The sequence below is a fragment of the Opisthorchis viverrini genome (assembly GCF_000715545.1).
Source record: "Opisthorchis viverrini unplaced genomic scaffold opera_v5_12, whole genome shotgun sequence".
Lineage (NCBI taxonomy): Eukaryota > Metazoa > Platyhelminthes > Trematoda > Opisthorchiida > Opisthorchiidae > Opisthorchis > Opisthorchis viverrini.
In genome coordinates this window covers 30567-44618 of record NW_008751668.1, presented here as the reverse complement: position 1 = coordinate 44618, position 14052 = coordinate 30567, and the positions used below count along the sequence as shown (strand labels likewise).

General features: G+C 48.5%; 1 protein-coding gene across 1 annotated transcript; it reads right to left on the bottom strand.

Moving 5' to 3' along the window:
* Positions 1-13163: 13163 nt before the first annotated feature.
* Positions 13164-13618, bottom strand: T265_01107 (hypothetical protein; the record flags this gene model as incomplete). Its single annotated transcript, XM_009165068.1, has 2 exons — positions 13164-13508; positions 13553-13618. 2 exons carry the CDS (start codon positions 13616-13618, stop codon positions 13164-13166), a joined length of 411 nt encoding a protein of 136 aa, XP_009163332.1.
* Between the last annotated feature and the right edge of the window lie 434 nt (positions 13619-14052).

The window sequence follows — 14052 nt, the reverse complement described above, 5'->3', positions numbered from 1 at the left end:
CGTGATGTTACTTTCAATGTACAAATGATTGCGGCTTGGTTATGATGAATCAACTTTCTTGGTTCCGTTGGACCGTATGGCTTAATCTTGGCCCATGAGGCATGAATAAATGTGTTTGAATCATTGGATCTTCTACATCTGTTCACTACGTCAGGAGGTTTTCTATAGAGGAGAATGTCGGTAGCTCAGGTAGCGTAGATGGTCATTGGCTTGTTCGCTGAGCTGGGCAATTTGGTTGCAAACGTTTCACCACCAATCGAGGTGACATCATCAGTTCGTAGTTGTGCCTAGCGGTGGGTTAGTGGTTGTGAGCACCTCGATTGGTGATGAAACGTTTGCAACCAAATTGCCCAGCTCAGCGAACAAGCCAATGACCATCTACGCTACCTGAGCTACCGACTTTTCCCTCTATAGAAAACCTCCTGACGTAGTGAACAGATGTAGAAGATCCAATGATTCAAACACATTTATTCATGCCTCATGGGCCAAGATTAAGCCATACGGTCCAACGGAACCAAGAAAGTTGATTCATCATAACCAAGCCGCAATCATTTGTACATTGAAAGTAACATCACGATGACTGCGGATCGTCAGCGTCCAGAAGTATGTTGTACTGAATGTAAAAACATGAGCGTGTAAATCCGCCGATTCTAGCGGCACAAAATCACAGCCATCTACAGAAGCCTCAAAGAAGTTGCACCTGAAATCCAGCTACATTATCAATAAGGCAAGCGTTGCTGATATGACAATGCTGCCATAATGAAAAGGTGCACTTGTGAGATATACAGAAATTGACTCGGATAAGGCAGTTACGTTAAAGGGTGTTAGAACCCGTGCAAATCCAGTGTTGAGGTTACAAATTTTCCATAACGATTGCACTTAAATTACCTAATTTAGCTATGGCGCCTGATAATGATGTGTGATGTTGGATGGGTACTCTAAATGTATGAGGTTCACCCTGGCGCGACTGTCAACTTATACGAGCTCTCTATTATTTGACATTAAAAGCTCGTGAGTTGGGATGCCAGAACCCCACTCACAAAGCAAACGAAAATATAGATACAAGAATACGTCTCTCATGCGATTCCAAAGGCATACTTGCAACATTCATGGCTTAAATTGGAACATTAACTTGGTTCACCAACTTCTGTCCTTCATTTGATCCGTTCGTTCCTCATTGAGGCCCAAATCTCCGGATCTGGTGACCTCACCTACCTGAAATCCCCAGTGCCCCCATTCTAATGTATTTCATGTCTCCATTATCTCCCGCTACAAAAGCGGAGATTTACGTCTCACCCTCATCTTACCGTCTCCTATTTCTTCCTTTGGTTTTGTGTCAGCTTACTGTCTGTCTTCGTCGATTATCATCACAGTGTTCGCTGTCTCCCATCACAACTCAACACTTCCAAACCACCTGGTTCGGATGGTATCCTTATGTTGCTCCACAACTTCGTTCCTGAGCTTGATCCAGACAGTTTCAGGGCTTTTTCACTTACCACTAACCACCGGTGTTTTTCTTTCAGAGTGGAAAATCCACTTGTTTTCCGCATTCTCAAATGTGGTTCCCGCCATGACGCCAGCAACTACTGGTCCATTAGCTTCGTCTTGTCCAAAGTTGATGGATTAATTCTGATCAACCCAATCCGCCATCTTGAAAACCCACCCACGCTTTTTGTAACACCCCTCACTTCCTTCTAATATGTCAAATTCCACTCACATCTGGGTTTCCGAATTAGCTACGGAAGATTACGCTCTTCTTGGAAGACAGTAATTAGGCAGGCGTAACACATGACCCAGCCACTTGCAGTGCGGGATGTACTCATCGGGTCCATGTTACATAAACTACGCCTACTGATCACCTCATTCCTAATCCGCTGGTTCCAGCCGATTCCAACTGCTGTTTTGAGACACCTGAAGATGTCTCATTCTCCAATCGAAGTGGCCATCTCTCAATCCTGCAACAACAAAACCCGCAATGTGGTTTGATACTCGTGGACTTGGAAGCCCAGTGATAAGCCTTTTCCATGCCGCAAGGGGCATAAATTGACGGACGCAATTCTGGCCTTTGGGATTCGTGTGTTGACTTGGTCTGTCACAATGCCGTCAGAACTGATGCAACTCTCGAGATGAGTGCAACGTTCCACAGCTCTTAATGTCAATTCTTGAGTCCTTTGGAGTCATGTTCGCTGGCCGTGTATCTGGTGGCATGACAGTGCACTTGGTAGGCACAAAGCCGATGCTTAAAAACTGGACGATGCTGGTCAGTTTTTCTAGCATTGCCCGTGTTTTCTGTCCTTTTCTGAAAATGAGAACAAGATCGTCCATAAATTCCAGATTGATATAGTTTCCGCTCTGAGAGATATGAGCATCTCCGGGTCCAGTGGTCGAGCGAGTCCTTCTCCGTTCGAGCGGATCGAGTGAAGCAACTTTCCGACATTCTTGGCTTCTTAAACCTTTTCCTTTCCCTGGTCATCCGCATCCACCATGTTCCAAGGTCGGCGCCCACGCCCACTTTCACTCGACGTCTGATGATTCGTCACGTTCATTTGTTCGAGATTCAAACAGTGTTACTGCAATGTCCGATATCCAGTGTTTGAGCGGACCAGGCAACGCCATGCCACAGGCAAAACTGTGCAAAGATGTGGCCATTTCGTTCTAGAACCGACAGTGGACCAGTTGGAAGAGTCCACAAAAGGAATCTGATAAAATCATTCAACTGCAGGGTCTATAATGGTTTCTAAGCTTTGTCCACAACTTAAGTGACCCTGGGAAACGGAGAGGAGGGATTCCGGACGATCGCGTGCTCGAAATCTACAAGTGTGTGCCAAAAAAACGAAAGACAGTCAGTTATTGGTCGCATTACCGGTAATCGGTGACGATGTGGTGAAAATAAAAATAAAAATCGTTCAACTGTAGCACCCATTCGATGTCTAGCTACAAAGCCACCAGGAGGAAGCACGAGGGCTGGGATACTGTCACGTTGCCCAAGCCTAGACAGGGGAATTCGAGAGGCAGAGGTCGGGTCCGAACCACGGACCTTCCGATCAGTAAATTCGCGCTCTGGTCACTGAGCCTTCTCACCCCCCCCTCCCCTGATGTGGTGGACTTGGGTTCGCGGCTAGCACGCTGTTGGATTATAACATGTGGCGGGACGATTTCGGTCACTTTGAAAGTTAGTACTGTATAACAACAGCACACAGCAGAAGCTGGCGATCGCCATTGCCTGTATGTACCGAATCCAATCCGTGTCGGTCGCCCAAGTGAGTCTCAGGTACGACAGATCTGTCCGCTTAAGCATTCAGATCTCCCTCAACCCCCACGACATCTGAACTCTTAGTTCACCACGACAGCACACCAAGGCGTCCTAAAAGCTGGTGTTGTCAGAGCTACAATCGGTTGGGGCGTAAGCAGACATGACAAACAGAAAGCGATCACCTTCCCTCTATGAGACTCATTCACGGACTGCCAGAAGAAATTTAGAGGCAACTGTCAACGTGTATCCAGTCAAGGGTCGTTCCACCTGGTGGCTTAGGACGATGCGGTCCTCTGCACATATTGCAGCAACGGCCTCTGGATCCCCAGAAGTGTGCAAATGGAAGGAAGTAGAGAGTGATGGGAAGGTACCTCAACCGCTATTATTGATCTTGAATTCTTCTCCCCGATACACAGCACACAACAATGTCAAGTGAGTCCAGTGTGAGGGGAAGAGCAGTTAGTCCGAGTGCGGACATTAGAAGCAGCAATCTGAAGATTGATTTCGAGATGTACGAGGCTATCAGCACCGGCTGACACGATGTTGCAGCCAAAACCGATTAGACGCGAACGGGGTTGACAGTCCTAACTGACGGGCCTAGTAATGCGAAGGATGATGGAAAGGGAAAAAACACGTGAGAGGAGACGAGGCGTCAGCGGTAGACTATTTTCTTACCTACCCTGCTGATTGGAGTAATTAAAGTGATCCAACTGAAGACACCATGTGACAGACGATGTGGCACATAGAATTATTTGTGGATATCACTGTTCTACGCGGACTGTGATGTCACAGCACCCAGACCAAAGATCGGATGACATTTCAGGGTCGTCGATCACAGGCTTTCGCTCAAAAGCCTAGCAACAAGGTAGCAGTGTTTGGGGGAAACGCAACTGCATTGCCATTTTTAAAGAACGAATCAGGACGCGTGTTCCAACCGCCAAACCTAGAGACTGCGTGGGTCAGACTCCTAAACATTCACTAACCCTTGCAAGTATCGCAAGGACACCTCCCAGTCACGGAGGCAGACGAAGCGTCACACCACGGTAAGGTCCAGCTTCTCCATGATGGGGACCAGAAAATTGTTAGACGGACTCCCTCCTATTGCCAACTTGGCATGAGAGGCCCTTGAGTATCACACATACAATCTCCCGTATAGCTGTATGGGTTGGGGAGGCGCACAGGCCGTCAGACGTCCGTATGGTCGAGTCTGTGACGATTTCACCGGAGAGAATACAGACAAATAGGCAAGACAAACAACCACCGACAGACGTGCTCCGTATCGGTCGAGTACAGCGAAAGAAGCTACGTTCTGGTGGTGTGATTTCTCAGGTCATCACTCAAGGAACGAGTGTATATCGGGCGTGCAGTTCTATCATGAGTGTAATCGAGAAGGGGTAATTAAGGACCCCACCCTAGACAGCAGCAGTATTCTAGGATAGGGCGAATTCGGGATTTACAGAGAATTCATGAGGGGGTGAAGTATTGGCCTGTCGCAAAAAAACCTTCATAGATGCTCGCGTTATGGGGACCTTGACATACGAGGACGAGGATAGTTTGCTAGTAGCAGTTGTCATAGATGAACGAATGAGAAATGGCAGCAGGTCCAATCCAGTCACGAAGATACTGGACCTTAGCGTGGAGTGACGGTTTGAGCACCTCATCAACCCATTAAGCTATACTGTGGGGTGTCCCCGCGACACTCACAGAGTCTTTGAATTCTTCTCCCCGATACACAGCACACAACAATGTCAAGTGAGTCCAGTGTGAGGGGAAGAGCAGTTAGTCCGAGTGCGGACATTAGAAGCAGCAATCTGAAGATTGATTTCGAGATGTACGAGGCTATCAGCACCGGCTGACACGATGTTGCAGCCAAAACCGATTAGACGCGAACGGGGTTGACAGTCCTAACTGACGGGCCTAGTAATGCGAAGGATGATGGAAAGGGAAAAAACACGTGAGAGGAGACGAGGCGTCAGCGGTAGACTATTTTCTTACCTACCCTGCTGATTGGAGTAATTAAAGTGATCCAACTGAAGACACCATGTGACAGACGATGTGGCACATAGAATTATTTGTGGATATCACTGTTCTACGCGGACTGTGATGTCACAGCACCCAGACCAAAGATCGGATGACATTTCAGGGTCGTCGATCACAGGCTTTCGCTCAAAAGCCTAGCAACAAGGTAGCAGTGTTTGGGGGAAACGCAACTGCATTGCCATTTTTAAAGAACGAATCAGGACGCGTGTTCCAACCGCCAAACCTAGAGACTGCGTGGGTCAGACTCCTAAACATTCACTAACCCTTGCAAGTATCGCAAGGACACCTCCCAGTCACGGAGGCAGACGAAGCGTCACACCACGGTAAGGTCCAGCTTCTCCATGATGGGGACCAGAAAATTGTTAGACGGACTCCCTCCTATTGCCAACTTGGCATGAGAGGCCCTTGAGTATCACACATACAATCTCCCGTATAGCTGTATGGGTTGGGGAGGCGCACAGGCCGTCAGACGTCCGTATGGTCGAGTCTGTGACGATTTCACCGGAGAGAATACAGACAAATAGGCAAGACAAACAACCACCGACAGACGTGCTCCGTATCGGTCGAGTACAGCGAAAGAAGCTACGTTCTGGTGGTGTGATTTCTCAGGTCATCACTCAAGGAACGAGTGTATATCGGGCGTGCAGTTCTATCATGAGTGTAATCGAGAAGGGGTAATTAAGGACCCCACCCTAGACAGCAGCAGTATTCTAGGATAGGGCGAATTCGGGATTTACAGAGAATTCATGAGGGGGTGAGTTATTGGCCTGTCGCAAAAAAACCTTCATAGATGCTCGCGTTATGGGGACCTTGACATACGAGGACGAGGATAGTTTGCTATAGCAGTTGTTCATAGATGAACGAATGAGAAATGGCAGCAGGTCCAATCCAGTCACGAAGATACTGGACCTTAGCGTGGAGTGACGGTTTGAGCACCTCATCAACCCATTAAGCTATACTGTGGGGTGTCCCCGCGACACTCACAGAGTCTCTCATACCAGGTTGGTCAATGGTTAGAGGTCTGACGAACACAGTCTCCTGGCCCGCCAGGTTGGGGGTTGGAACATGTGGCAACTTGTTCCGTAGAAATGGTAATGCATTTGCATTTCCCGCCAAACACCGCTGCCTTGCGGTTAGGCTTTTGAGCCAAAGGCTTTGGTTGAGGACCCTAATCGTCCTCCTGGCTAGGTGTGGGCGCCCTGGCAGTATCCCAGCCCTCGTACAACCATGACATACATAACTAACAATATTCTCATGCCACACCGGCCGTCGCATGGTGACATCAGCCGGGTCACCTTACTTGCTACATACAGCAGGGCGGGTAAGCGAAAACAGGCTACTGCCGACGCCCTTCTCTTTCGCATACTTCTTCCCCCTGTTCCCACCACATTAGTAGCCCTCTCCTTGCAGGCCCAGCACTTAGGACTGATGACTTCATCTTGCGTCCCTTCTCTTTCGCATACTTCTTCCCCCTGTTCCCACCACATTAGTAGCCCTCTCCTTGCAGGCCCAGCACTTAGGACTGATGACTTCGTTCATCTTGCGTCGGTTTTGCGCGTAATATCTGCTCGTCATATGGCGCTGACATCTTCAGGTATCTTCAAATCAATCTTCAATTCTCGACACCCAGTCCATCTGGCCGCCTTCAATGTGCGCACCCTAAAGCAAGCAGGACAACAAGCTGCTCTTGCTCGCACACTGGACTCGCTTGGCATTGATGTGTGTTGTGTCTCAAAAACAGGAATTCAAGATGCAAGCACAGTGACTGAGTTAGTTGACCCAATAGTCTCAACTCGCTTCCGGCTACGCACCTCTGGTGATCCAGAGGCTGCTGCAGCGGGATGCGCAGGGGTGTTCGCATCCTTGTTTGACTGGATACCTATTGATAATCGCCTCTGTGCAGTTCGTCTGGCAACGTCTGAGGAGTCTCATAAGCGGCAAGTTGATAGATGTCTGTTTATCACGTCTGCCTACGTCCCAACCGGCTGTAGCCCAGATGACGTCAAAGCAGGTTTTATGACGACCGGAATGCCCTTCTGCGTCGAGCTGAAAGCCCAGACATCGTGGTGATTGCCGGAGATTTGAATGCACAAGTGGGCAGGGGTAGCGTATCCGAGACTCGATTATGAGGTCGACATGGATTGGACTGGGTACGTACGGAAAATGGTGAACGACTGCTTCAGCTGTGTGCTGATCGCAGGCTGTTTTTATGCAGTACGAACTTCCGAAATAGCCGAAGTCGTCTAGTCACACGGTACCCTCCAACGGCAGGCCGGCCACACGCTCAAACCGACCACATTGCCACGACCATCAGTTACCGATAGCGTGGATCAATAACTGACTGCCGGTCGTTTTGGAGCACATTTGTGGATTCCGACCATGCGCTCTTCCGGAGTCGCTTCTTCCTACTTTTTCCGCGGCTGCTTAAGGTGCGGACAAATCGCTTGGCAACTGAAAGACTGGCAAATCCGGATGTTCGACGAACTTACCAGGATGGTCTTCTAGAGTCTCTTCCAACTGCACCACCATACTGGGACGAAATTGTCACCTATTTGCATAGTACTGTGAATTTTACCTCTGGCACGGCACCACCAGGCGCACTGAATATCAGACCGAACGGTGGCACTGCTTAAACCTCGGAGAAATATCCCAGCCGGCACAGAACATAACTTGATGCGACGAATTATCAAACGCCAAGTGAGTGAGTGTGCAAGCTGACCATGAAGTGTGATGGACACAGAAAGACAAGGAAATGGAAGAGGCTCAGAAAGCCGGTAACGCCCGAAGATGATTTTAGTTCATCCGTGCGACCGAGCCCCGGAAACCACCTGAGTGAAACCATCAAGGATCGGAAGGGAGTGACCATCTCGAATGAACAAGAACGTCTCAACCGTTAGGACGAATACTTCAAACAATTGTCATGGCCACCAGCTGACACCCATCTGGAACCCACAGGTGACGTAGAACCCTGGACGGTGAACGTGGAACTACCTACGGCCTCGGAGGTTTACGACTGCATATGTTCTCTCAAGCGCCACCGAACTCCCGGTCCGGATGACCTTCCACCGGCACTGTTCAAAGACGGCGGTGAAGTCCTCATTCAGCGCCTGTCCGATCTGTTTCCTTGCAATTTTCAAGAAAGGGGCGCGTAGTGAGTGTGGTAACCACAGGGGGATCAGCTTGACTCCGGTTGTAACGAGACTGTTGGCGTCAATTGTGCTTCGTCGCCTTACGGTGGCTCGTGAGATGCTGACTCGAGAGCAGCAAGCGGGATTCCGGCCTGGTAGGGGTTGTGTTGACCAAATCTTCACACTGCGTCAGGTGCTAGAACAACGCCATACGTATAAGCGACCCACGATTCTAGTATTCCTGGATTTCCGAGGCGCATTCGACTCAGTTGATCGGTCTGTTCTTCTTGAGACAATTGCCCACCAAGGAATGCCCCGGAAGTTTGTAAACATAATACGTTTTTTGCATTCTCAGACGTCCGGAGGTGAGAGTGTACGGAGAGCTCTCAAAAAACTTCCGCACACAGAGCAATGTCCGTTAGGGGTGCCCACTCTCTCCATTCCTTTTTAACTTTGTGATCGATGAAATAATGAGACAAACGCTGGAGGGTCTCCAAAACACTGGTGTTCAAATAGCCTGTGAAGAAAACCTTGCCGATCTGGAATATGCAGAGGAGGAAAAGGCGCAAGTATTCTTGGATGAACTGACCAAAGCCATCTCGTCTTTGGTATGCACTTTGTACCCGCGTAGTGTAAGGTCATGCCTCCTGGAGATGCAGTCGCTGAATATGCCACTTACAATCCAGGGGGAAGCACTCGAAGTTGTGAAGGGTTTTACGTATCTTGGAAGTTGTATTATTACCAGCTGTAATGTGACAGACGGGGTCAATGCACGAATCTGCAGGGCTCGGGTCGCGTTTGCTAATTTGATGCATCTATGGCGCCAAAGTGGTGTATTCCTGAATATCAAAGGACGTGTGTATCAAGCTACAGCGCGGGCTGTTTAGTTGTATGCTTCTGAGACCTGGCCTGTTCGGGCAGCGGGCCTGAGACGTCTTCAGGTTTTCAACAATCGTTATCTTAGAACCATAGCTCGTGTGGGCTGGTATCGGCGTATCCGTAACTAGGCAATTAGAAAGCGAGTTTTCGGTTGTGCAACGGGTACCTCCATTGAAGAATGTGTCAGGCACCAGAAGCTGCGTTGGTTGGGACATGTGTTTTTGATTTTTGGGACGTGTTGCGTATGCCCAGCCATCGTTCGCAGAAGAGTGCTGTTTTCCAAGCCCAACTAAGAGTGGCGGAAGCAGAGGTGACCAACCCTTGACCTGGCAGAGGTATGAAAAATCGCGAAAAGTTTGGGTGCTGTCGGTGCTACTCGCCTTCCAGGATGGGGACTGCGTGATCCTCACTGCTCCTGGCTGAAGATGCTGCAAGATATGGCTGCCAACCGATGTCAGTGGCGATCTTGTTGTCAGTTTCCATCCATATTGCTTGAATGATTGTTTGAAGGTATAGACACCTAGGAATGATTGTAGTAAGCCAGCACTAAGTCCCTTCCCCGTCAACCTTTATTGTTTTCTTCACAATAAGGCTTTCAATCAAATCATGGTTGTACGGCAGCGAAGCATCTGTGTTGAACACCGGTGTCATGCTGTCGATGATGATGAGCAGGTGCAATTAGGAGAGGTCAGAGTGGAAGTACAAAGGGCGGCTGATACATGGAGGGACTTGAAATGGTCGATTGTTATTGAGTTTGAAGGTTTTAGCCGAGAATGTCGGCAAGATTGTCAAGGAAGTAGTGGTTTGTGCCCCATCACCATTGCTAGATTGGAACGGGATGCCGGGAGGGGAACATCACCTTGAGGAATTCCAGCAATGATTTTTTAGTATCACAGGTGACGCTACCCATTCTTATTGGTATGATGCGGCTGCGCTGGGAACTTCCAATCCGGGTGACCAGGTCTAGATGAAGTCCGTACAAAGGAACCCTAACAAGGTCTGCATAAAAAACCCAGCCAAATGCTTACGATATATTAAGGTCAGCCAGATTCGTCTCATTAGAAGAATACGGAGAGACACAAGCCAAAATATCACCCATAACACGGTTGAGCCTGGACTCATATTGAGTCACTTGGAGGGGCATTGTTCTCAAGATGGCGGATTCGTGTGATCAGAATTAATCCATCAACTTTGGACAAGACGAAGCTAATGGACCAGTAGTTGCTGGCGTCATGGCGGGAACCACATTTGAGAATGCGGAAAACAAATGAATTTTCCACTCTGAAAGAAAAACACCGGTGGTTAGTGGTAAATGAAAAAGCCCTGAAACTGTCTGCATCAAGCTCAGGAACGCAGTTGTGGAGCAACATAAGGATACCATCCGAACCAGGTGGTTTGGAAGTGTTGAGTTGTGTGAGACAGCGAACACTTTATGATCATAATTGACGGTGAGTGGGTCAGACAGACTGAGTAAACCGATACAGAACCAAAGGAAAAAATAGAAGACGGTAAGATGAAGGCGGTGAGCCTAGCAAAAATCGCCGCTTTTTATGAAGGGAGGGATTCGAGATGTGTAAAACATGGGATGGGTTGAAGATGAGCTTTCACCAGGATCCAAAATGAAAGCTTTTCGGTTTGCGATTTCGATAACTGGGTTGCCTTTCGTGAGTTTAATCTCTTTAACCGTTTCGATCACAGGTGAGCAACAAGTGCGTGGAGTAACACAGAGCTGTCGAGGGTCAGGTACATAACCACTACATGTGCTATATCCCGCGTGATTTCTAATTGTGAGTAAGCTCTGCCTGGTTACCAACGAGAAAGGTGCGAGATACCACAATGCTTATACATTAAATGGGCCGAAAACCCGGCTGTGCGCTGAGAAATTCCAGCGTTTGACCATCGAGGTCTTCGAAGCATTACTCGAGTCTGGTGGGACCTGACCATTAATCCGGATACTTTTGCGTCAAATGGCCCATGATAGATGGATAGATCACTAGCCATAAGTTGCACTGGCTTGGTCGCGTGCTCCGCGTGCCAGTCGACTTCCTCGAAGAGCCCTTTCCGCACAACCGAATGAGGGGTAGAGACGTGCGGCGGGAGACCAAACAATGATATTGCAGCGAATTGTGGGAACTACTAAAAGCGAACTCTACAGCGTTGGTCATTGCAGCCGCCCTGGATGGGGTACCACAACACGGGACAAATCAGTGACTAGAGACATTGTCACACATGGTCCAGTCGCGCGCTCAATAGTCGGCATGCATCGAAGCTTTCCCTCTCAATCTTACCAATGAAAAGTTCACTGGCACTCCTGTGATGATACACCAACCATATCAGCCACCGCATTCAATGCACTGGATTCTACCCCCACTTCCGCAGATCATCGGCGAACGACACTGAGGCAGCTATAAGCTGTACCCCTGCACAAGTACAATGATGAGTTTCCCAGAGGACAAGCTGGTCAACGAAATTAGTCCTTTCGCCTGACGCTTCCAAGGGACAGATGACCGTGATTCCCGAATCGATCTTTGGAATTGGAAAGTGCAACACAAACAAGGATCATCAGAAATTCTGCCTATGAAATGCTGTGCGGATTGTCGTGGAATAAGATTATGTTTTCCGCATAGTCCAAGTCCTCTGGTTGCCTTGGGAGCAAATTAGGATGATCAACGCTCAGAAGGGAAACTGTACGATGTGGCCTCTTTGAACTCAACGGACAGGACAGCCTTTTCACAGCTCATCGCAATTTACATCAATCGATTTGTGAAAATAAAGGGAAATGGGCGAATTCACGAATCTCAATGAACACTTCTATTTGGCCAAACACATTCAAAAGAAGTAACCTACTTAAGAATTAAAAGGCTCTTTTGGAGCCATGAAAAATCGTACGTGTCAACCACTGGTACGTGTACGTCGGTCAACCAGTGCCAGTGTTACATTGGCTCGGGCTGTAGTCATCATCCTAATTGACAGCATGACATCTGTCTTCAACACCGATGCTTCGCCGCCGTACGATGCCGGCTGCTAGTTCCATTCACGGGAAAACTGGGAAATACAAATAACCAAGCACTAGAGGCATGCTAAAGGCCACTGTATAGTGCTCTGAGGAAATCATCATTGTCAGCTGTAGTAACCATTATTCGTCGTACAGTGGTTGTAGCTGCCGCAGTTTCGTTCATCGATGAATTTGGGGGGAAGGAGTTGGTAGCTGCGCATTGCAGGCGGGGGATGATAAATTGCTACATAAATCCAGCATTGTCAATGGGTTGTCAAGTGGGAGAATTGGGAAGGGAGCTATGCACTGAAGGCAATAGCTTGGGTGCACGAGCGCCATTGGGGGCGCGACTGGGCCATGTCTGACAATGTCTCTAACCATTGATATATATCGTCTCGGGGTTCCCACTCAAAAAGACGACAATAACCAGCGCAGCAGTGATGGCGACATCAATGATTCGCAAGATCCACTGACCGCGTTAAGGAGCCATGTCTACTAGTGTCGTTAACCGTTGGTGAGCTGACTGCTGGGTCCTCTTCAAGGAAGCTGAGGGTCACACCAACTGACTCTGACAGCTAGCACATTCGTTACTCGCTTTCCAGAGTGACGAATGTCTGTCGGCCACTCCGTCGTTTCCACCCGGCACAGGGCTAGGCCAACAGCTCAGCGAGGTAGCAGGTCCTCTGACATACGAAGCACACGTCCCAACCAGCATGGATTATCCTGACGTGCGAAGTCCGTCGCGAGATTTCCCTCCATTGGGAGCATGTGGCGCACCTCACTGTTGCCTACCCCATTTTCCGACCAGACGTGACCAATGCACCGCCTCTTACAACGAGAAACATTAATAGACCGTTTAGATGGTCTGTCATTCCCATTTGAGGGGCCCACTTACAAATATCTCGTCAATGTTCATTTTCTTCATTTCTCGTTTCAGCTGCTTACTTCCAACTTTCATCGCTTCAACCGTGGTCTTCGTGTCTTGCAGTGACTTGATGGCGAAGTCCGTTTGTGATACATTGAAACTTTGGTTCATTAGCTGTTCACTTTGATGTTCATAAACTTTCTTTTGCTTCAAAAGACGGAGAGCCTTCTGCTTAAGTGCATTTTTGGCTGGGCCGTCACGCATACTTCGTAACTGCTTTGACACAGTCTGTATCTCCGCATCCAACTTGGCAATCTTCTTTTCCACAGATTCATTCCTCTCATCAATCTGCAATCCAATAAGAAAAGGATATGACCTCGAGGGTTACTTACGCTGACTGTAACGTCCGTTAAGTTCGACTGTTGCTTGGGCTTGCTGCTACCAAATAACCTATTCATATCGCTCACAATCGCGGGCTAGCCGAACAAAATCGATTTAGCACATTAAAACAACGACGTTTGTATTCACCGAATGGTACCCAATTTCGAGGCTTTCGCACAAGTTTCCCTGGTTCAGCTTTGTTCTTGCCGTTCAGCGGCTGTAGTTCATCTGAAAGGATCAGGCGAAAAGATGGGTGTAGCACTGCTCCTTAAGTTCTCAATGCGGGGCAGTGGGCTTGTCGGCGCGAGGACTTGTATAAATAAGTGACTACCAGTGCTTTGAACTGGGTCATTGAATGAGCGTGGACAAACGTCGGAGGACGATTATTCCACGCAGCTACTACCCGGAATGCGGGAAATGTTGCCTAATGAAATTGTGCGATCCGAGCTCGAAAATCTTCCTACCGTGTCCCCGCCATTTGTCTGCCGGATCAACGATGAAAAACCAGTTT